Source organism: Malurus melanocephalus, unplaced genomic scaffold, assembly GCF_030028575.1.
Source record: "Malurus melanocephalus ecotype Western Australia unplaced genomic scaffold, MMel_1.1 scaffold_109, whole genome shotgun sequence".
In the NCBI taxonomy this organism is placed as follows: domain Eukaryota; kingdom Metazoa; phylum Chordata; class Aves; order Passeriformes; family Maluridae; genus Malurus; species Malurus melanocephalus.
The window spans coordinates 1-21732 of record NW_026623341.1 but is presented as its reverse complement, the minus strand read 5'-3'; the positions used below and the strand labels follow the sequence as shown (position 1 = coordinate 21732).

The following is a 21732-nucleotide window of genomic DNA, read 5'->3' as shown; positions in this document are numbered from 1 at the left end:
CTTCTTGGCTGACCAGCAGATTAGTTCCAAGTCTGCAAAATTCAAGGAATTTGGCTTACCCAATGAATTGGGCTTACCCAGTGATGGTTTAAAAAAAAGAGGTGTTAATTTCCTGTCTAAAATTGTTGAGCCTGTATAGATAACAGCTTCAAATTCATAAATTTATCACASACATTTGTGTATCTTCTGAAATAATTGGTTCTCTTTTTCATCCATTTCCTAGGCAGTCCCTCAAATCATTCCCGTTGACACTGCTTAGTTGGCATATCTTTATCCAAGCAACTTTTCTATTTTTTAAGCTCATTCTTAAACAACCTCAACTTGAGATTATCTTTTTGCAAGCACAGTTTTCATTCAGGAGCACAAATAAATGCTTCTCTATCTGCCAACAACAAAAATTTTCCGTAAATTATCATCCTGTGGCCCAATTTCTACCTCAAAAGTAGAGATCAGAGACATCACCTAAACTAAGCTGGAAAACCAACACATTGTGTAGCAGTCAGCACAGATCAATTCACAGCAGTATAAAAAAACCTTTTCCCTTCCAGTTACAGGATTTTCAAACTACATGAGGCAAGAGCCACTTTGCCCTGGAAATGGCTTCATCTATTTCATAAAAAAATCAGAAAATTTCTGCATCAGTCAAACACTTTGTATACTACCCTCACGAGCATAAAGTGTGTGGCTGATGACCTGGCAAAAATCTGATACCGTAGGCTTTTATTTACTGCAGTCTCAGCTTGCCTTGGTATAATTTAACTAAATATACCATTTATGTACACAATTTCTTCACACAATTACATGCACCAAGACTTTGAACCAGGACAAATACAATGTAAACCACAGCAGGCTGTCTTCTGCCTCAAGACACTGCATCCAATTATCAACACAACACATCTTAAAGCCATCTCCTATAACAACTTGATTTTCCTTAGGCACAYGCTTGGTCACCTACTGAAGATTTTATTAGCAACTTCCAAAAAAATGCAGTATTTCTCTCTATATCTAAATCATTCTGATTATTTCAGTTGGGATAAAGTTAATTTTCTTTCCAGTAGCTGGTACAGGGCTATGTTTAGGATTTAGTATGAGAATTATGTTGTTAACTCACTTGACATTTTGATTGTTTATTATTAGTGCTCCTCTAAACCAAGCACTTCTCAGTTTCCTGTGCTCTGCCAGTGAGAAGGTGCACAAGCAGATGGGAGGAAGCACAGATGGGACAGTTAAGGGATAYTCCATCCCACAGAACACCATGCTCAGTACATAAACTGCTCTAGGTTGGCTGGGTCACTGCTTAGGGACTGGGGGACACCGGTCAGCACATGGTGAGCAGATGTACTGTGTACCACTCATGGCTTGGTTGGTACTTACTTACTCTCTCTATTTTTATTCTGATGACTAAGAAAGTTAAACAGAAGTAGAATAGTAACTAATTGCATCTGCAGGAATAAGATTCYACTCCAGACATCTGAATCTAGACATCTCCCTTTATCAATGGAGGTCAATGCAATCAGAGGAGTCTGGGGAGCAATTCCATTTGCCCTAACGTAGGCACCTAGAGGCTCATTAAATAAATCATTCTCCAGACACTATTGACTACATAGGCTAGATTTCTATTGATCATAAAGGCAACTTATAATCCAAGTGTAAAGAGAATGTATACCAAGGAGAAAAGAAATTCAGTAAGTTTGTATCAAAACTGAGAGAAATCCATACTTATATGTATACCACAGCACAATGTATYACAGATTTACAGAGAAGATGAATGAAGACTGGCCAGGGACCCCAAGTCCAAAAACTAATTTCCTACTGCTTATTGAAGATCTACCAATTCCCTAAACAAGAATGCTCTCATATGATATTCTACAGCTTTATTAGAATTTTACCCCAAACCTCAGATTTTCAAACATGGCAACATCACATAAAGAGATTCAGTGACTTGGGACTGAAAAACATCCCTTCAACCAAAGTGACAAAATTATCAAAATTTGATACAACTGTAGCAAAACCCCYTGCCTTTTACTGAGATACAGTTAAACCTCTTGGACAAGGATCAGTGACAGAACAAAAGGATATTAATCCCAGTTAGCAAATCCTTAGAATAAGTGCAGATTAAAACAWATTGATTTATTTTCCAAATAAATTGACCACTGGAAAATAACACAAATAATTCTTAAAACAAAATTACAAGGAGACTGAATAATGAATAAATTTCCTCAGGCTGATAAGTATTCCTTACGTCTACTCTAGACACATAGACACTTAACTTTTTTGAGGCAGTCATAAAAGAATGACAAAAGCAAGGCAATAAAACMCAAAACAGTACATGGATAGCTGATGTTTGTCAGATCTTTTGAACATGTAGTAAACTACATATTGGAGCCCTCCTAACAACATTGTTTGGCTCAAGATCACTTTCTCTCTCTCTYTCTGCAAACTGGCATTCTCTAAAAACTCTGCTGTAAAACCAATTTTATTTATTTATTAGCAGGGCAATAAAAGACAAAATCACATTTTAAGATAATGACCAAACAGAAGTGCAGAAAACCAGGTATCAGCCCTTGCTGTCATAATAAARAGAACTGCTTACATATAAAGAACATTTTATATTCTATCTTATGCAAACTGCACTATAATCAAGACATATTTCAACTCTAGATGGCAATTATGACAAGAGCCTTTCTGCACTCAACAAAAGAAAGCTTGTTCTAAAAATACACAAGACTATTTTCCTTTTTTTACTAAAAGATTATTTGACTGCAGGGAAAATGAGAACAGAAGAATAAAGAAGCTCTACTATCAGGCTGCTCTGAACTGTCTCAGGAAAAGTAATATATCTCATTTTTATTGCCTGCTGTAAACTTATAAAAACAGGGAAATAACTGTGGCAACAAAGTACAAGAAAGAGACAAACTACAGCATTTATTTAAAACAATTTTTTGTTAAGAGTTCACTAGTATTGCCCTACTTCTCATGCCTCAAATCCAACTCCATTAAGCAGATGAAATAGAAAAAGAAAATAAATTGGAATTTAAACAGCAAAACTTGTCATAAAGACCACATGCTTCCACTCCCACACATACAGCAGGGGACCAGGAGAAAAACAGGGAAACAAAAAAAAACAAAAACAAAAACAAACAAACAAAAAAAACAAACAAAAAAAACCACAAAAAAACCCCCACATATTTGAGTGACATCTGGCTTTTCTGCTTTGTGAGTAGATTTAAGAAGGGATGCAGGGAGCAGTGAAAGCTCAGCACACACCACATTACAAGGAATTCAGTTTCACAGCTAAATAGCACTGCACATTTCATACAAAATCAGAACCCAACCTTCTTTTAAGAAGTAGCAACCTCYATAATGTTGAAATATTCAGCTTATTATATAGCACTTTATACTTAGCATAGTCATTTCCCTTTCCTAAATCAACATATTAAATTTCCAAAACATAAATTGCATGTACAACAAATAATGTATGAAGAGCTGTTCTGTCTTTATTCATGAGATTCAATAGATTTCAAAGACATGAGGCAGAATGCTAAATCAATTCTGAAAGCAAAAGTACATTTTTATTTACATCGTGCCTATTGTGGTATATCAGCAGAGTGCACATTTGATAAAAACATGCTGCTTTTCTGGATGACTGAATATGAAATATAACCATGATTTACTGACTGAATATAGACAGATGGAATATGACAGCTATATGTTACAGCAATTACATSGACCTTATCAAACAGAAGTATTCAGAATTCTGAGGTTTGTTTTTGAAAACAGTTTATACAATTACAGGATATCTGAATGTTTGATAAAATAACTTTAAAATTGAAAAGATTGAAAAACTATTTAATCAAAACTTTTATGTTCAAAAAGTACAGGAACACAACAGGAAGAGACCTGCTATGTCATTCAGCTTGTCCTGGAAGGTAATAAAAAGATACAGATGAAAWGATTTGCATCTCAAAAACTGCTAACCCCATCTCAGAACTTGGGGTAAAGAGCCAAAGAGCTTAAATACATTACCAGTGGTGTGTGCAGCAATGTGCAGAGGGGATTTTTCAGCAGGTGGTTAGAGAGAGAGCTRTATGGTTAAGAAGGTATTCAAAGAGTCTGCTAAAAGCTCTACATTTAGTGACATTCAGACACTTCACAATCCCAAAACTTAGAAATTTATCGGCCAGATAGGCAAATCCATATATTACCTTTCTTAAAATGTCATGGAATGACTTTCTTGCTGCTGTGCAGGCCAATAAAACAGAAACCTCTTCTGACAAGTACAGTCTGACTACACTGATAATAAAGTGCAAGACTGACAAGTGGTTCAAAACTACAAAAGGAATCGGAGAAAATTAAAGGTCTGGCTTCAAAATTCGTTTTTATACATGCAGCTCTAAAAAGACACTACATCATGGAGTATCTACAGCAATGTGTGTTGCTGAGAATAAAACAAGTCATAAGAGAGCAGATTCTGATCTAAATTAGTTTTAGTACAGGAACGATAATTATTGCTTTCACTGTCTTCACTTCAAGAACCTTATCACCTACCAGTTCACTGTRTTATTAAACACAGATTTCTGTGTCTAATATGTAACAACTACAAAAAGTGATCCTATTTCTTTTTATGGTAGCTAGCACAGTTAAACATTACTAAAACCTGGAATGTCCTGGAAGAGAGATTATWACTAGAGGTCTTCTCTATCCCTAAGACATGCCACAGGCTGAAAGACTGCCCAAAATTTTCCCTTTTAATGTAATTCAGAAGAAGAAAACTGAAAATCATACATTTTTAACTGGTTAAAAAAATTTTGAATAAATTAAAGCACTTTCAAGTGCATAATCATAGRCAAATGATATCACAACAAAGACAGCAGAGTTCCAGTTTTAACYAGAATAATTGAGAAAATTAAAAAAGGGATTGACCTTGGAATGGAAGACCACACATTTTTACTGTCACTTATTACTGTGATACCACAAATATTTATATGCACAGTAAAGCCTTCATAGATATTACAGTCTAATACTGTAATGGTTTCTAGTACCTCATCTTCATTGGGGTCCATTGGAATAACATTGGAATAACATTGGAATAACATGAAACAAAAATATGGCAAAAAATAATGGGTTTCTACCACATCCATTTAATTTAAGAAATAGTGCTTCAAGGCTTTGAATCTATAATGAAAAAATTAATGGTTTCTAATTAGAAGTTTCTGTAAAAAAAATACAGTCTCATGAAAATATTTATAAAATGAATGTGAAACAGATTTTTGTCAATATTCCTATGCTTAGATAACTGTAAAATAAACTAATATGCAGAWTTTTAATTTAAGGCCTCAGAAAACAAACTTTCAGAGGGAAGTACACAGATATGATTGAGTTTAATATGCATCCATATTAGCTACAGGGCATAATTAAAATGTAATTATGTCCCAAAGACATTTTCTCCTTAGCATCTTTAACTTCACTGATAAACCTGTGAGCACCTTGGGTTTAAAAGGTCAGGTAATGTTTAAAGTCAAAAAAATTCTTACAAGTAAAAGGTAAAAAAGTAAGGGTTTGCTTTGTTTTTATTCCTTCTGGTGCTCGGAACTTTCAATGTGTCAGTCAAAAAAAAATAACAATGCAAACTGAAAGAAAACAGTACCAAGTGAAATTACAGATTAATCCCCTGCCAAAAGGAACTGGTCCAGAATCTACCATTGGAAGAGACGTGCATGTGTGTTTATTTATATATTTATGTTTACATAAAATTGTGAGTCAACAGTACCTTTTCAGTGGTGATTACAAATACAGCATATGGGCAAAAAAGGTGGAAAAAAAAAAACTTTCATCTTATTTTCCTGAAATAAGTAGAACGTGTAATCTTATACTCACATCTCATTTCTCATCATCTGACTTCTTATGTGTCAACCAAAATTATTCTGTGCTTCATGTACTTGTCTAATTTGGAACCAAAAGTAAAACAAGCTGYAAGAGAAACTGCCACAGAAAAAGTCCGTATTTTTTGTTTAGTRAAGAGGTCAGAGCAGCAATACCTAAAAACTAGCACATATTTGTGTGAGGATTGTGAACAATGTAGATGTTATTAGTAAATCTCTCTGCAGCAAAGTCAGAATTTTTTATCGTCAGGAAAGTAGAAATGGTATCAAACGCTTTGCAGAACTTGTATTATTAATCATATCAGGCAGCAACATCCATAAATGCAACATGGCATGTTACTTTAATGACAGCAATWTCATACTATTATTTATATCTAAGTCCTAATAAAAATCATTATCTGATGCAAACAACTTTAAACAATTTTGATTTGATCTCACGATGCTTAATTAAACRGGAAGCACACAGCTATCTCTAGCTCTGATTAGATGAGCTAATTTTCTGCAGCCTTTCCAGAACCATTGTGTACACAAGACTAAASACAAGTAACACTGACAATGCTAATAAGGACTTCCCTCTAGCCACAGTTATATCCTTACAGGTATTGCTAATCATCTCTGCATTTGATACAGTCAGTAAGGAATTTTATCCCAGTTCCTTCCTATGCTTTGGCACAATTTAACAGGACTCTGCAAGAAGTTATTCAAGTATGATCACAGCAACATGGACTCATTTATGTTAGAAAAGACCTTTAAGATCGAGTCCAACCATAAGCCTAACATTGCCAAATCCACCACTAAGCCATGTCCCTAAATACCCTCCTTGGAATACAATCAAATGCAACTCCTGTGAGTGTGATCTCTCAGTCCTCTCATTTCAGATGACCTTCCTACTGCTGTAGTCAATAGGCACAAAAAACAAATTGACAAAAGCAAACCATGCAGACCAGCATGTCAGCATACACCAACAGGATTCAGATGAGCTTTCAGAATTCTGAGGCATTCCACAGAAGCGAACAGAATGCTAGTGAGCATAAACGAATGTGCACAGGACACACACGACATGAAGGACACAAAGGACAAATTCCCACCTATAAAACACGACTTTAAATAACAATATATGACAGCAAGAATCTTGCACAGACTTAACACACATACTGTGATAGTCATAAAGCCAAAAATAACCCAATATTAATTGCAATTGAAGCTTATTTCCAGTCAGCTAAAGAAAGATATTATGATTCTATGATTCTAAACTCCATGGCCAGATCACAGAGATCTTGCAAGGAAATTCTAGTTGTCAGGCTCAGCTCCAACCATTCATATGGAAACAAATGGGTAAGAATAATAGATGCCTACAACATAAGTCCTCAGGATTTTCAGTTATTTAAGACCAATTCCTCATTGCTTATTAGCAAACTACCACAGCCAAAGGAAAAAAAAAATCTTTTCCAGATACAACCAACAAGAATACTACTAATTCAGCTTGATTCAAATGTAACACCAGCAACCCATGCATTTATAGCTTGATTTTTTTACAGTAATTTTGGGAATCAAAATGAGTCATGCAAATGAAAAATGCATTTTCATGTTTCTTCTGACAATTAAATCACTTTTAGCTTGCTATTAAAAAAATTTCATGAGCTAACTTTGTAGAATATAAAACATATTTTGAAACATACTGTAATAGCATTTTTACTGTCTTTATACTCAGTTCTACTAGGTAAATATAGTCATTCAACATATAATAAATGTTATGAATGGAATGTATCTTGCAAATACATAATAAAAATTATTCACTCAAAATCTTTAAAATTCACTTGTTCTATTTCACTACAACTAGAGTYTGAAATCATAAATTCCAAATAATCAAAGACAAATGCAGATAATAATTTCTACTAATTTTTTTCAGTAGAAATTAGCTTTCTACTGAAGCTAATTTTTACAGCCATTGGTGGAAGGGGAAACAAATCTTTTTGATTTTATGATAAGTTTAACATAAAAATACAATTTAATCACTAATGTGAATATCTCAACCGCTGATAACCAACGAAAGCAACAACAATATTCTTTACTATATCAACACTTTGTTACCATGGCATAGTCCTTCACTTCTACAGAACACAGGAAATAAGATCTTACAGCCAATATATGCTGCACTGATACTGCAATTTTGTTTTATATATCCTAGCAGAGAAAACATTTTCTTGAAGTTCTATTTTAGTCTTTATACATCTCAGGAGATTTCAAGCCTGACCACCTATTTACATTACAGTACTACTGACGTACAATTTTTTTAATGAGATTTTAATCCATATAGAGGGATTTCAATTATATCTTTATCTCTTAGACGTTAAATATTGTGGCTTGCTGTTCAAAATGYCATTTTAGGCTGCAGATTTGTAAAGTTTAAGTAACTCAAGAAAAAAAACAAACATTAAATAAATCAGATAATTATAACTAAAAATTGACAGAATAAAGATCCTTTTGTGGTTTATGAATAAAACATTCCCCAATATAAAGGGGGCAAGTAAGGAAAAAAAAAATCTAAGAGCAAACCAACCCTCAAATCTCTAACAAGCAAGAAAGTAAAATACCAAACCCAAATGTAACCAACTGATTGATAGAGAAAATATTCCTGGGGATTTGAGCAGGTGGAGGTTGTTCAAAAGAACCCCTTCTTCATCCATGCATTGTAAATTGCACTGGGGATAGMTGTATGTGCTTAAAAGCACTGACCTGAAGATTACCAAGTGCCTACTTCTATTTTTGTTTAAATGCACAGGGCTTTTCAAATAATATAATTGTACAGACTTACAAAGCACTAGAGCAYAAACTCTTCTAATTAACATCCATACATTATATTTGTTTATTCCCTACTATCTTGTCTCCCTCTAGCGGCTGGCTCTCACATACAAATGCTTTTACCTGGATTCAGCCCTGTCTGCARAATAAMGGGGRTAATAATAATTCAGGYTGGAAAGGACCTCAGGAGGYCCCTAGTCCAAGYTTCCCTTCATGGAATWTCTGGTTGGCCTTGGAAGAAATATTCAACATCAGCTGTTTGCAACTGAGGTAAAAGCTCACTCYTGAATCCAGACTCAAGGGCCTCCTAGGATCATCTGGAAAAGAAATTGAGCAGCTAGGAAAATAAAGTCACTGGAACTATCTCATTGGCTTGTATCTTCATCCCAAAGTTTATTGTTTTTTAACAGAGTAGGAGACATATTCCTTTGCGTACTGATGTGGTATATGGCTGTCAGTTTGTCAGTCCTCAGCTTCTTACATGATCACCAGGTGTGGAAAAAACACCTAGAATATATCAGTGAATCAGCTCAAGTTGAAAAGCTTCATTGTGAAGGGTTTGCTTCTTTACCAATAAYAGACTCTGAGGAAGGTTGAAAAGGACCTTCACAAGCAGGAGCAGATGAAGAAGCTTATTTCAGACACCTAGAAAACAACCTGCTCCTTGCCACTTGTGATCAACTGTGATAGAAAACAACGGGCCATATGAAACCACAGTAAATTAATCTGGAAGACTGAATCAGGACAAGTAAGAGCCTTTGCAAGCCAGAGCGGTACCACATCTGTGAGGAAACAGTCCTAGAACACAGGGGCTCAAGAGCCATGTCTTGTTTTCAGCAGGAAGTCACAAGGACAAGAAAGCTGTTCTGTCACAAGGATAATTTGGAAATATAGTAATAAACCCCCACACTCTTGTACAATTTTAAGCTGTGCTTCAGTAGCATATACATCAATAATAAAAACCAGTGCAATATCGAATTGCAATATCAAAGGAAATAATTTTCAACAGAGGTGTYTAACTAGCAACTGTTACTTCTGCACAAAGAGGTAAAAAATCAGAGTACTGGAAGAGGACATTTTGTACCATCATACATCAATTACTGCTAAGAAAAAGAACAAGCAGCACAAGTACATGCAGCAAAGGAAAGCAAAAGGTGATAGGTTGCCTTAAAGCCTTCCATCTCTATCAAAACCACMGATCCAGGCTGTTAACTGAGTAACACCTTAAAGAAACTGATCCYGCATTCYTTCTTTCATTTGTTCAAAATAATGCACTATCAGTCAACTCCTCCCATTCACAGGTTAATCATACAAAGAATCTCTGAAAACAGTAGCAATCTCCACTACAATGATTTCTGCTAGAGGACTTTATTTTCAGCTATCAAAGCATTTTTACATCTGTAATTATTTTATTTGTCTTATCACCTTACTATCTTTGTGTTTTCAAGTATTTTTAAATCATACTGGAATCACATTCCCCCCACCTTTTTTTTCAACAGGCTCAGGAGCTACTTTTTAAGCAAAAATAGTGAAAGAATCTATGAGAATTAATATCTGGTTAGAGTAAGATTACAATATATAGAAAAAACAAAGCAGTCTTAAAATAATTGAAGTTAYGAAGCCAACTGGCACAACCATTCAGTCAGAAGTAACACATCTACTCCTATCTGGCAGTTGATYCTTTCACCTGAACAACAATAATTTATCATTTAGGCACTCTTAGCCTAGCAATTTGCAGACTAATTGTAATTGCAGTGCCTAAATTAGAAAATGTTTTATTTTGGATTCTGCATGTTGTGAACATGCCAATAGATGACCATTCCCTGCCCTGCCCCACCAACAGAGCGTCTTTACCATTTTCAGTGCTTTCTTTGTAGGTGTTACTTGACTTTCTTTTCCCACTGATCTACATGGTTTTACACTTCATTCAATTTCACAGATTCCTCTCCAAAGGTAAAAAAATAATTTCTTAAAAACTTTTCTAGTGTTTTTACCAATGAGGCAGCAGTTATTCAAAGCACATGAGGAGTTCATGTTGGTGCAAATTGTCCATATGCCTATGCTCAGCCTGGAGACTATGCTTTAGCCAGTTCTCTGCTAATGTGTTCATGGAAACTTGCTTCCTGCTGAAGACTGAAGTTGTGTGCCAAGAACTCTTAGGATTGAGAATTGGCATAGATGTTGCAGCCATTAAATACAAAAGTGGACAAATAGTTTTGAAATCATAACCATTTCCAGCAAATTGAACACTTCCCCTTTGCAATATATGAGTCAGTAGGTAATACATCATTAACCTTCATCTTCACAAAGTATCGTGCATGTATCTTCACAATGCTCCAGTAAATTAAACAGTACAGTTATCTCCACCCTACAAGAAAGGAGCAATGGCATGAATGCTGGTAAAGAAAAATGTCAAAAGAAGAAAAAAGCAATAAGAATTATATTAATATCCCTTTTTTCAGGACATTAAACATTGTGTGACACTACTGTGCAAAATCACAAGCCACCAACCTCAGTCAGAGGCATGAAAAATTAGTTTTCTTTTTTATCCCAATTTGAAGCTGGWTATCTAGAACTTGACAAGGACCAAMATTACATGGAAGTCRCAGTCTGCTTGTGAAAAATGCAGTAACAAACTACTTGCTTGTTTCAAAGTATGCTTTCTGACTCTTGAAGCTAAATATATGATCATAAAATCAYTTATTTCAAGGGCCTATCAACAGAGATGATATAGTAGAAAGTTGTAACCCCATGAAAGCACAGGATACAAGGTGCATATATATCTTCATATATGTGCATGTACATATGTGTTCAACGCACAAGCAGGCGGAATCAGATCTGTTCTTTTAGTATTTTTAAAGAACAGAAATAACAAATGTGTGTCATTATGCTGTTACTGTTTCTAATAGCTTGTTTTTGTTCTTCCAGTTCGTTTAAGCACAGGATATGACAAGTGAAAGGTCTGGATTTTCCTGAGTTCAACTAGTGTTTTGTGTTGACCCTGGCTGGATGCCAGTCTCTCTATCACTCTCCTCAGGTGGACTGGGAAGAGAAAATACAGCAAAGGACTCCTGGGTCAGGATAAGGACAGAGAGAAATCATTCACAGGCAACAGACTCAACTTGGGACAGGTAATTTATAACCAATCAAATCAGAGCAGGGTAATGAGCAATAAAAACAAATCCTAAAACACCTTCCCCTCATCCCTCCTGTCTTCTGGGTTTGACTTTATTCCTGATTTTTCTCTACCTCCTCCCCCAGGTGATAAAGGCCCCAGGTGATAAAGGCCCCAGGTGCCGTTCCTTCCCTCTCATGGGGAGGGCTCCTCACGTTCTCTCCAGAGTGGGGTTCCTCCCACAGGAGACAGTCCTCCATGAACTTCTCCATGAACTCCACAGGCTGCAGTTCTTCACAAATCGTTCCTGCACGGTTCCTTCCTGGGTGCAGTCCTCCAGGAACAGCCCGCTCCAGTGTGAGTCCCCATGGACTCACAACTCCTGCCAGCAAACCCGCTCCAGTGGGGGCTCCTCTCTCCTGCCAGGAGCCTGTTCCAGGAAGCTTAGGCTTCCTACAGGGTCACAACCTGCTTCAGATATCCCTCACCTCTGGCATGAGGCCCTCCAGGGATCTTTCTCTGAATCTCTTTTCCATCTTGGTGCTCCATGGGCTGCAGGGGCACAGCTGCCTCACCATGTCCTTCATCATGGGCTGCAGGGGAATCTCTGCTCTGGCACCCAGAGCATCTCCTCCCTCTCCCTCTCCTGCACTGGCCTTGGTGTCTGCAGGGCTATTCCTTTCACACACTTTCGCTCCTCTCTTTCTGGCTGAAGCTGCTATTGTGAAGGGGCTTTTTTACCCCCCTTTCTTGAAGATGTTATCCCAGAGGCATTACCCACCAGCACTGATGGGCTCGGCCCTGGCCAGCTGGCATTGGCMCTGTCGGACARTGGGGGAAGCTTCTGGCAGCTTCTCACAGAACCTAATCCTGTAAACTCAACCACTATCAAAATCTGTCCATGTAAACCACATAAAGCTAGTAATTAATTGGCATTCCACTGCAAAATTATTACCTCTCCTCAGAGATATTCTTGAAACTTCTGTGAAAAAAATGCATTTTGAGGGTTTTTTAAATAAACTACCTATCTCCTTTTAAATCATCTCACACTTAAGGTACTAGATAAACAGAAGTTTAGATATGCATTCAAATCATATCTTTAAATCCCTTTCTCCTGCCCCAAAAATTTGCAAGTTGATCTACCTACCTTCTGTGTCTTGAAAGAAGCATACATACCATAATTCATTTTACCCTACTTCATTTTTTGAAGTATTTAGCCCTGTATCTTGTATAAAACAGCCATGGCCCAGAGACTCTTGGTTAACAAAAGACTGTCTACCAAGGACTCCAAAATACTTCACAGTACTCCGGAAGGCTGAGATCTCACCATATTAAAAGAACGAAGTATCACACTCCCCACAGAACTGAGATAAGGTCTGAAACTCCGCCCTAACACAGGCCAGGGAGAGAAGATGAGAGAGATAGCCTGCTTCAATTTACCTGAGCTGTTCAAGATAAAAGAGCGATTCACAAAACTCCAAAGATTAGACATGACATCTTCCGCACCCACAGTACTCTCAAAAATATTGGCAAGAGTTAGGCCAATGACTAATATGCCAGTAATGCCTCCCACTGCACTGAGCAGTATTTTCTCACTATTTCCTAGAACATATTCTTCTGTCTTTTGTCTCCAGTTTCTTCTTTCATTCTTCAACTGTAAATTTGCTAAGGCAAGACAACTTTACACATAACTGTTCAATTAATTTTTTTTTTGGACAACAAAAAAGGCTAACCTTGTCTTTCAGATATATTGTTTGTGGTCACTTATCTGCTTGGTGGATTAATTTAGTTACATAGTACCTGTATTTCATAAAGGACATTGGTTTCCTAGTAATTTACTCATAAGACTTTCGTAGTCCTCATCTGTAAAAAGCCTCTTTATGGACTGCCTGGTTTACCCACAGTTCAGGTGAATACCCAATAAAATGACCAAAATTACAAGCAAAGAGAGCAAAAAAATCCCTCCCACCTTTAAAACACATTACTGTACCTTTTACCCAATTATCGACCTCAAAAAGCATCTATTCAAATCCATAGCACAAAGTACAAGTTAACTACATCCTCACATTTACACATTGATATATTTTTAATTTGTTGAATTACCTTATCTGCATCCACTTTTCCTCTGATAAATTCTTTCTTCCAGAATTCCAGTGCCTGTTCCAGAGTGAGGCCGATGCCTTTCAGGAACAGCCCGTACTGCATGCGGCCCCCGTGCCGGAGGTGGTGGTTGTCACGGAGGGCTCTGTGCAACTGCCGCATGCAGAGAGGGAAGGACTTCACAGACAGCTACCAAGAGAAGGATTTCTGTTTAAGGCACACTGATCATTTGATTTGTAGGATATATGCTTACTGTGATTATTAATCAGCTCTATTTGAAAATGCCAGTGGCTGGAAGAAAAGATATGCATGTACAGAGAGCCTTGGGGCTGAATTCACAACACAAGTGAGTGAGTCCATAAACTATTCCATAACCATCTCAGGAACAAAATCCAAAGGACAGAGTACTACAAGTGGTAGTATCAGACTGTCTCCAGCTACAAAGTAACACACATTTAATTGCTTTCAGGAAAAATATTTTCAAACTTTAATTACAATGTTTCTTGACTATGCTTTATTTTAGCAGCTGGAATGGCAAAGTGGTAACTCTGATAGAGTTATGGGGAGTTGGGGAAGGGAAGCAGATTTTTTTTTTTAAGAATCTTTGAAAAACAACAAGCAAGTTTGCAACTAATCTGCAGGAGGGTTTTTTTTCCCTGAAGAATATTATTTCTTGTAAAGCAACATCTCAAAGACTTAACAAAAAAAAAAGTAAGGTTCGAATTTATTTGGGCTTTGCATTGCTATTTTTTAACATCCGAGTCATGCCATGGACTTCACTGCCAGAGAAACACTCCATCATGGTTAAGATGGACACTGAAAACACACAATCCCTTAAACTCAGATAAAGGTGTTATGGTTTTAATTGACTCTGTATAATTTATGCATGGTGTTTTATTTTACATCCTATGTTTTACTTCCATTGTATTTTACTTCCTTGTTTTCCAAACCCCTCCTGTAAGTCAAAAATCAAAAATCAGCATTGAAAAGACTAATACTGCAACACAGGAATCATAAACCAAACACTACAGTTTGCAAGACTGTTAAATAAGAAAATTTCATTAAATTCTGTTTATAATTATGTTAGGTATTCATGAAAGTACATAGAATTAAACAGCAAATTAACTACTTCACTGTAACTTCACTCTGAATCCTTAGATCGAATCCTTCACTCTGAATGCTTAGATGCATTTTCAGTTAATTTCTCTATTTTGAACTTCAACTAAATTTCATTCAACAGTTACAAAGCAAATATGAATAAAAAGAAGATAAAGGTTTTATATTTTGTTTGTATATTGAGTACTTGCATAGAAAAAATTATACTTCAACATCCCATGTAACTCCAGAAACACAACTTACAGCATCGATCTGCTCTAGAGAAATTTTTCCAGTGTTCTTTTGGACACTGTAATCCGGGCCAACGTAAGAATGGCTGAAAAACAAAGTAAACAATATGGCATCATTTCAAGCAGTTCCAAAATATTTTTAAGTTTAGAAATTTAGAAAGAAAATAATTTATCAATTATGGGCTGCAAATATTTCGTATCAGGCAAAAACAAGAAACCAAGTAATTAGGAATCTTAACGCCAGCATTAAAGCCAACACAGTAAAGAAACCCTCTCTCCCTTTATCTGAAAGGAAAGATGAGGAGTCACAGAGGATTTAGGTCATAGGATCACATTACTCTTGAGGTTGAGAGAGACCACTGAAGATCATCKAGCCCAAACCCATGCTCAAAGTGGTGTTTGCTACAGGTTTCTTAGGATCTCATCAAGCTGGGTTTTGAGCATCTCCAARGACAGAGACTCACAACCTTCTGAGCAATCTGTTCCAATGTTCCACCTCCCTGGCAATAAAAGGATAGTGCACAACAACAGTCTGTGAAGGCATGCATTCTTCTTTACTTGCTTGTGTAAGATGAGCGTAAGTAAGATGGAGGGTGAATGTGTCTGCATGTGTACTGTGTTATTCATTTAAAAAATCCTGTCTGGCAAAACACTTGGTTTCTGTATCACCCTTATGAACCATCATTTGAAGATAGAACTAACAGCATCATTTAAATGTTGCTTGTAAAGGACATTAAAAGACTATTTAGTCCCACACCCCACTTTAAATGGGATTATTGCCAACACTAGCAGGGTAAGCCACAGGTTTTTCTAACTGAATCCTAAAAATCTCCATGAACTAAACTTACCTACCTCTGGCCAACTGCTGTACTATCATTCTAGCACAGACATTTTTGCTGATGTTTGATCTAAACCTCCCAAGCTGCTACATGTGACCACTGTCATTTGTTAAATCCTCTGGCACCATCGAAAAGTCCAATAAGACAATGTTTGTCCTTCAAACAGTTGTAGGCTGCTATTTGATATCCCCTAAAGCTTCTTTTTCACTGGACTAAACTGAGTTAACTCAGCTTCTCCAATTAACTGAGTTAACTCAGCTTCTACAATTCATGTATAGGCCCTCTGCTACCGAGCATGATGGGGTTACATACAACAGCTTTTGTCCATCTCAAATTACTCCAGCTGAATATTTTAAACAGTAGTGTTACAAGCCTGTAAACCCCATACAAAGCAGGACTTGCAAAAGTGTTCTTCTCACACATTGAGATATTAAGTTTCCATCTCTTTTAAATTTTTTAAGTGTCAGCAAGCTAAATCCCTTTGTAGCTTACTGTGAGCATGTGAAATCCTTAAACACAATCTTGAATCAAATACTTCAACATTTTAACAAAAACTTTCTCTTTTTTTTGGTCTAGGACAAATAGTACTAGAAAGCACCAGCGAAGCAGAATAGGATAAAAAGAGTACTAACTCACAGACAAAATGCATTATTTAGTCCAGAACCATCCAATTACATGATACATGTTACTTCCTTTTAAAAAAATAACGGGCATAGGTTAAAATGTCTATGAAGACATAATCCACAGTAAAATCACCTTTTCTGAGGAATAGCTAATTTGTAAATCACAAGCAGGTATGAAAAGGCACCAAAAATGGGGAGGGCATTAACAACTAAACAATGCTCTGTAACCTTCCACTGTATGGTCTTTTCATTCATTTCTAAGCTTTTGCTTCCCTGACAGATGTCTGTTGGCATATGCCAAAAATGAAATACTGCTCTAAGAGTCCAGACAATGAAGGTAAAAGAAAGTCCACAACTAGCTAATATTCTTTCTTATGAGCAAGATGAAGAAAAATGAATCACAGATTTACAGAAATAAATAACAAAGATGATCTATTTGGTCACCCGTCTGTTCACTGCCAAAGGTGGCTTTTCAAGTTGCAAGCTCTGATATATTTTGTTCATTWWAAAAAAAWWTCCAAAAAGGCAACTTGGAAGCATTTGTATTTTTTCAGTTTGTGACAAAATAAATCGGAAATAGTCCCTCCATTTTCACAAAACCAAAATGGAAGCAATTTACCACATACCCAAAATAACCTAAGAATGTACAAAAAATACCAGTTATCATGAATGTAGGGTATAGTATCTATAACTGTTAAACAAGTATCTGTTACAGCATACTGTTAAAGTAGCTTTTTCTGGAACCTTTCCTTTTCCCCCTGTTCAAAAAAGAAAAGCACAAACAGGACTGATCACTGTGATACTGAAGGACTGTTCCACTTACATGGAGATATGCACAGCATACATCAAAAGAAATTCTCAATTTCTCAGCAATTACTCCTGGAGAGCACAGTTTATAAAAAGCTAACTTAATTGCTCTTTATCTTCAAATGGAGAAAGGTACACCAYTGAGGCATATTTTTTACAATCCCATTAAGATGCAGGGTAATAAAATCATGGAAGGTTATTGGCATTCAGAAGCACCCCCAGCTATGTAACAGTAAGAATAACACTGCAATCCCTGTTTTCGTTCATTGCTCTTGAACAAAGTTCAATCATATGTAAATAAGCAGAGATACAATGAAAGCTATTATTCTTATTCTGATTTTCACTAAAAACAGCAAAACACAAAACTCTTCCTATATTATAAAAATCATGAGATGTTTTAAAATCAAAATAAAATGTCATATTTGGGTACAGATACCTCAAGCAGTAGAGCACCATAGGTAATAAGGAGCATTATCTAACAAACTAGATCTGCACCCTAATTCCCCATGCAGTAGTGCCATGATGGAACCTCAACATTTCCATTTCTAATTCATCCAACATCATTTCAGTGATCTTAATGCTAAGCTGTATGTGTTCAAAAACAGAGTTTTCGTTACTGACATCCAGTGTTTATTTCTATCCACAGAGATATTAAAAATTCAACAAAAATAAATTCCTGCTCTAACCACATCTAACCACATTGAGCAGGGGCTTGATTAAATCATCTCCAGAGGTTCACTTCAAATAATTCCATGATTCTAAACCATCTCCCTCTAATTGTATAGACCTTGTCTTACTATAGTAAGAAAACTCTCCCATACAAAGTGATAAAAAGTAATCATGTATATAATCAAGAGACTAGAGATCTATGCTTACCCTTTCCTACAAAAAAAGTAGAAAGCTTATCTATACACACACATACAAATATATATTTATACACTCTCATACTACTAAGAGTGAGGCAAACTTTACTCCAGTGGTTCACACTTTCAGCAATCTCTTCAGGTCCATTTAAAGAACAAATTCATCAATGACATTTAAAGAACAAATTCATCCATTCATCAATGACATGAAATCTTCCAAAAAGAGCAGAGAGCATAAAACGATTGCAACAAGGAAGGCCCATGCTCTGAGCTGTGCAATTTGTAATCTGTTTTGTTCATAAAGAAGCTTAACAACTTCACACTTGCTGCAAAAAAACTCAAATTTTATAAAAGCTATAACTATTTTTTGTGACTTAGAAACAACACTAGTTCTATAAATTATGTTCCATGCCATATAAAGCTTTTGTTAAGTTGAAGAGTTACTTTTGTTTTGGTTTTTTTTTTTTTCCAGTGAAATCCAATTGCACAGATGAGGGCTGTATAAACCTGTACCTAAGACATTCTACCAAAGCAGTTACTTTAACCTGTATGAAGGAATATACTCATGTTTTCAGTTTACCTGAGATGATTAAGCAGAGGTTGAAGTCTCTCATCAGACTGTATGGAAGGCAGTGATCGTGCTGTCAGCTGAAGAAAACAAAAGTACCATCAATAAAATATTAGCCTAAAAAATTGGTAGCACAAGGCAGGAATTATGTTAGAAGTCACACTGTGTTGTTACAACTTTATACAACATTGAGTAAGACATAATTTCTCCTGTTAAAAATAACTAAGCACAGACTTCCAGAATCTGAAGCTAGCAGAAATATTTACAAATTAACAAACAGTGAAAAACCATTTTTCTGAAATTACAATGTTATTAGAATTAAATAGCAAGACATCACTGAAAGTGGTATATGTTTTCCTAAACATATTTGAACAAGAAGTCATATTGTGCCTAGACAGACTTCTACCAATGTAAATACAATCCATTAAGACATATTATATAAAATTTCTATTTGTATAAAAGGAATTTACATAGTATTTTGCACAATGTGACTTGTATATATGCCTCTGTGTACACTGGTTTTTTTTTAATAGGCATAACATGTTTTGCAATGATTGCTCTAAAATAAATACATTTTTAATATAATGCATGACCAGTTAAAACATTCAACTTTTTCAGCAAAACTAAACCTAGCAATCAACAAATGCATGACACACTACTGTAGAATACTAGTTAAAGAGTGTATTAACTAAAATAACTGCAAAAATACATGAAATTAAATTGCTTAGTATCTGTATATACGGTGGCTTCCTTCACTATAAAAGCTACAAGCATAGCACTTCAGATAATTGTGACATACATAGACTATAAAATATTCAATATAAAATACATTTCACAATTCTGCAGCTGCAAAGTTAGGCTGTACTTTGAAAACTACATTTGTAAAAAGTTAAAATTTTGAGTTATTTCACAAGGTATAAATAACTGTCAAATTCTTAAGTGTTTTACATGTAACTCAAAAATAGTAAGTACTATTAGACACACTAATTAAAAACATGTAATTCCTGAAAGAGTTCATCCTACCCACTCATTTTAAAACATGGCTCTTCCGTGTTTTGAAATGAGGTAACCCAAATGTTCTCATGCCATCTGACTGCTGCAGAAAGCATTAACCTCGCACTCTCAGCAACCTGTTCATCTTTCTTCTAAAACAGGCAGCTATCTTGGTAATTAAAGCATGATCCACATCCCTTTTTTTATGGAGCTAGATTGAAATGCATATGACATACTAAAAATTCTGCATTTATTCAGAAGTTTCTTCTAATAAAAAAACCCCTCATTTTTTTCATGTCCCATATAAAGTAACCCTCTAATTTTGTTTTAAACACAACCAGAAAATCAGATTTTTTTTTTTCTGAAAAGAACTTGGAAGCCATCCAAACACCAACAATGATATTCTATAAGTTATCCGAACAAAGACTGAATCACCCGAAATACCATCTGCTTCTTTTTCCATTAATAACTTCAGAGGTACAGAAAACAGTATTTGTGTGCACACCCAAATACATAGCTGTAATTTTACATGAAACAAGCATACAAGATTTTTCTCTGTGCAGTGCTCAAAACGATGCATTTAATCAGAAAAAAGGGCACCAACATTATCAAAGTTATATATACAGTAAATGACATTTCTGTGTAAGCATTATCAATTAACAGGAAAAAAATTTATTTAGGAGACTTGTAGGAATTGAGGTAGAAAAAGACTTAGCGATCTTTAACCAACATTTTTCTTGACATTGCAATGAAAGAACATGCAAGGAGTGGACTAAGCTGGCTGTCTCAGGATACACCATTAAAGGGCAGAAAAACATAGTTTTGTTAAGTCAAAGGAGAATCCACAAGGCCAATAATTGTCTCAACTGGCAAATCTTAGGAGCAAAATTGCTTCCCATTTTCCTCCATTATGGCACCTGGACAAGGTAATGTTCTCTACAGACCATGTGTTGTGATTCAACACTTTTCAAATCTTAGAACAAACCCTTTGTCCAGTTATTTCCAACATTTATATCTAGGAAGATGTGGGATCCTCATGACACTCTTCTGTCTAACACTAAGGATAGCTTTCCTTAAACATAGTTGAGGAGACCTCATCAAAATATTTTAACAACTTTATTTTAAAAGTGCATTTTCCCTTAGTCTGCCTGGATTAAAAAAACAAAATGCAACGTTTTCAAATATAAAGTCTCTCCTTATAACCTTACATTTTTTTCTAACAGAGCCACATTGCAAATAAAAGCAGCTTTTACAAAGGTCACGGTAAATTAATGCTAGTGTTTTTAAACAGATAAGAATTTTATGAGCTTTTTCAACAGCATTTTTCTAAAAGATGATCCCTATTACAGAATCCAAATTGAGATTGTGAAGACTTTTTCCAACCACTCGGAAATTAAATTTAGACAAATTCCTGCAAGCACAGCCTTGCCTTCATCTCTATATGGTACTCAACATAAAGATCATCATACCAGGAAAAAAAAAATCACGAACATGACATTTGATATTTTAGAAACATGAAAGACATCAAAATGTTGTCAAGTAGAGAGCATAGCTCCAAACTCTAATCATGTTGAAGCAGTTTAATTTACAGAGAACATAAAACACTGCTGACTTAAGATAATTTACGACCTGAGGCCTGGGTGATCAGAGGAGGGGGCAGAGTGAGCTGCAGACAGGCACAGGCTCTCAGAGCTGATGATGGTGATGGAGATGGTCACCTTAGAACCTCAAGCTCAGCAATAAGTTTGAGGGGCAGTTTTTCCAAAGTTGCCCCTGCTCAAGACCTGGTTGGGT

General features: G+C 35.9%; 1 protein-coding gene across 1 annotated transcript in view; it reads right to left on the bottom strand.

Annotated features, from left to right (window-relative positions):
* The window catches only part of LOC130575505 (DNA primase large subunit-like), a gene marked incomplete at its 5' end in the record, with an annotated part of 35163 nt that extends 16138 nt beyond the window's left edge, over positions 1-19025 (bottom strand). The window contains 3 exons of the mRNA XM_057369431.1: positions 13903-14088; positions 15259-15331; positions 18958-19025. Coding sequence (XP_057225414.1) covers positions 13903-14088; positions 15259-15331; positions 18958-19025 — 327 coding nt within the window. The remainder of the gene's footprint in view (positions 1-13902; positions 14089-15258; positions 15332-18957) is intronic.
* Positions 19026-21732: the final 2707 nt, after the last annotated feature.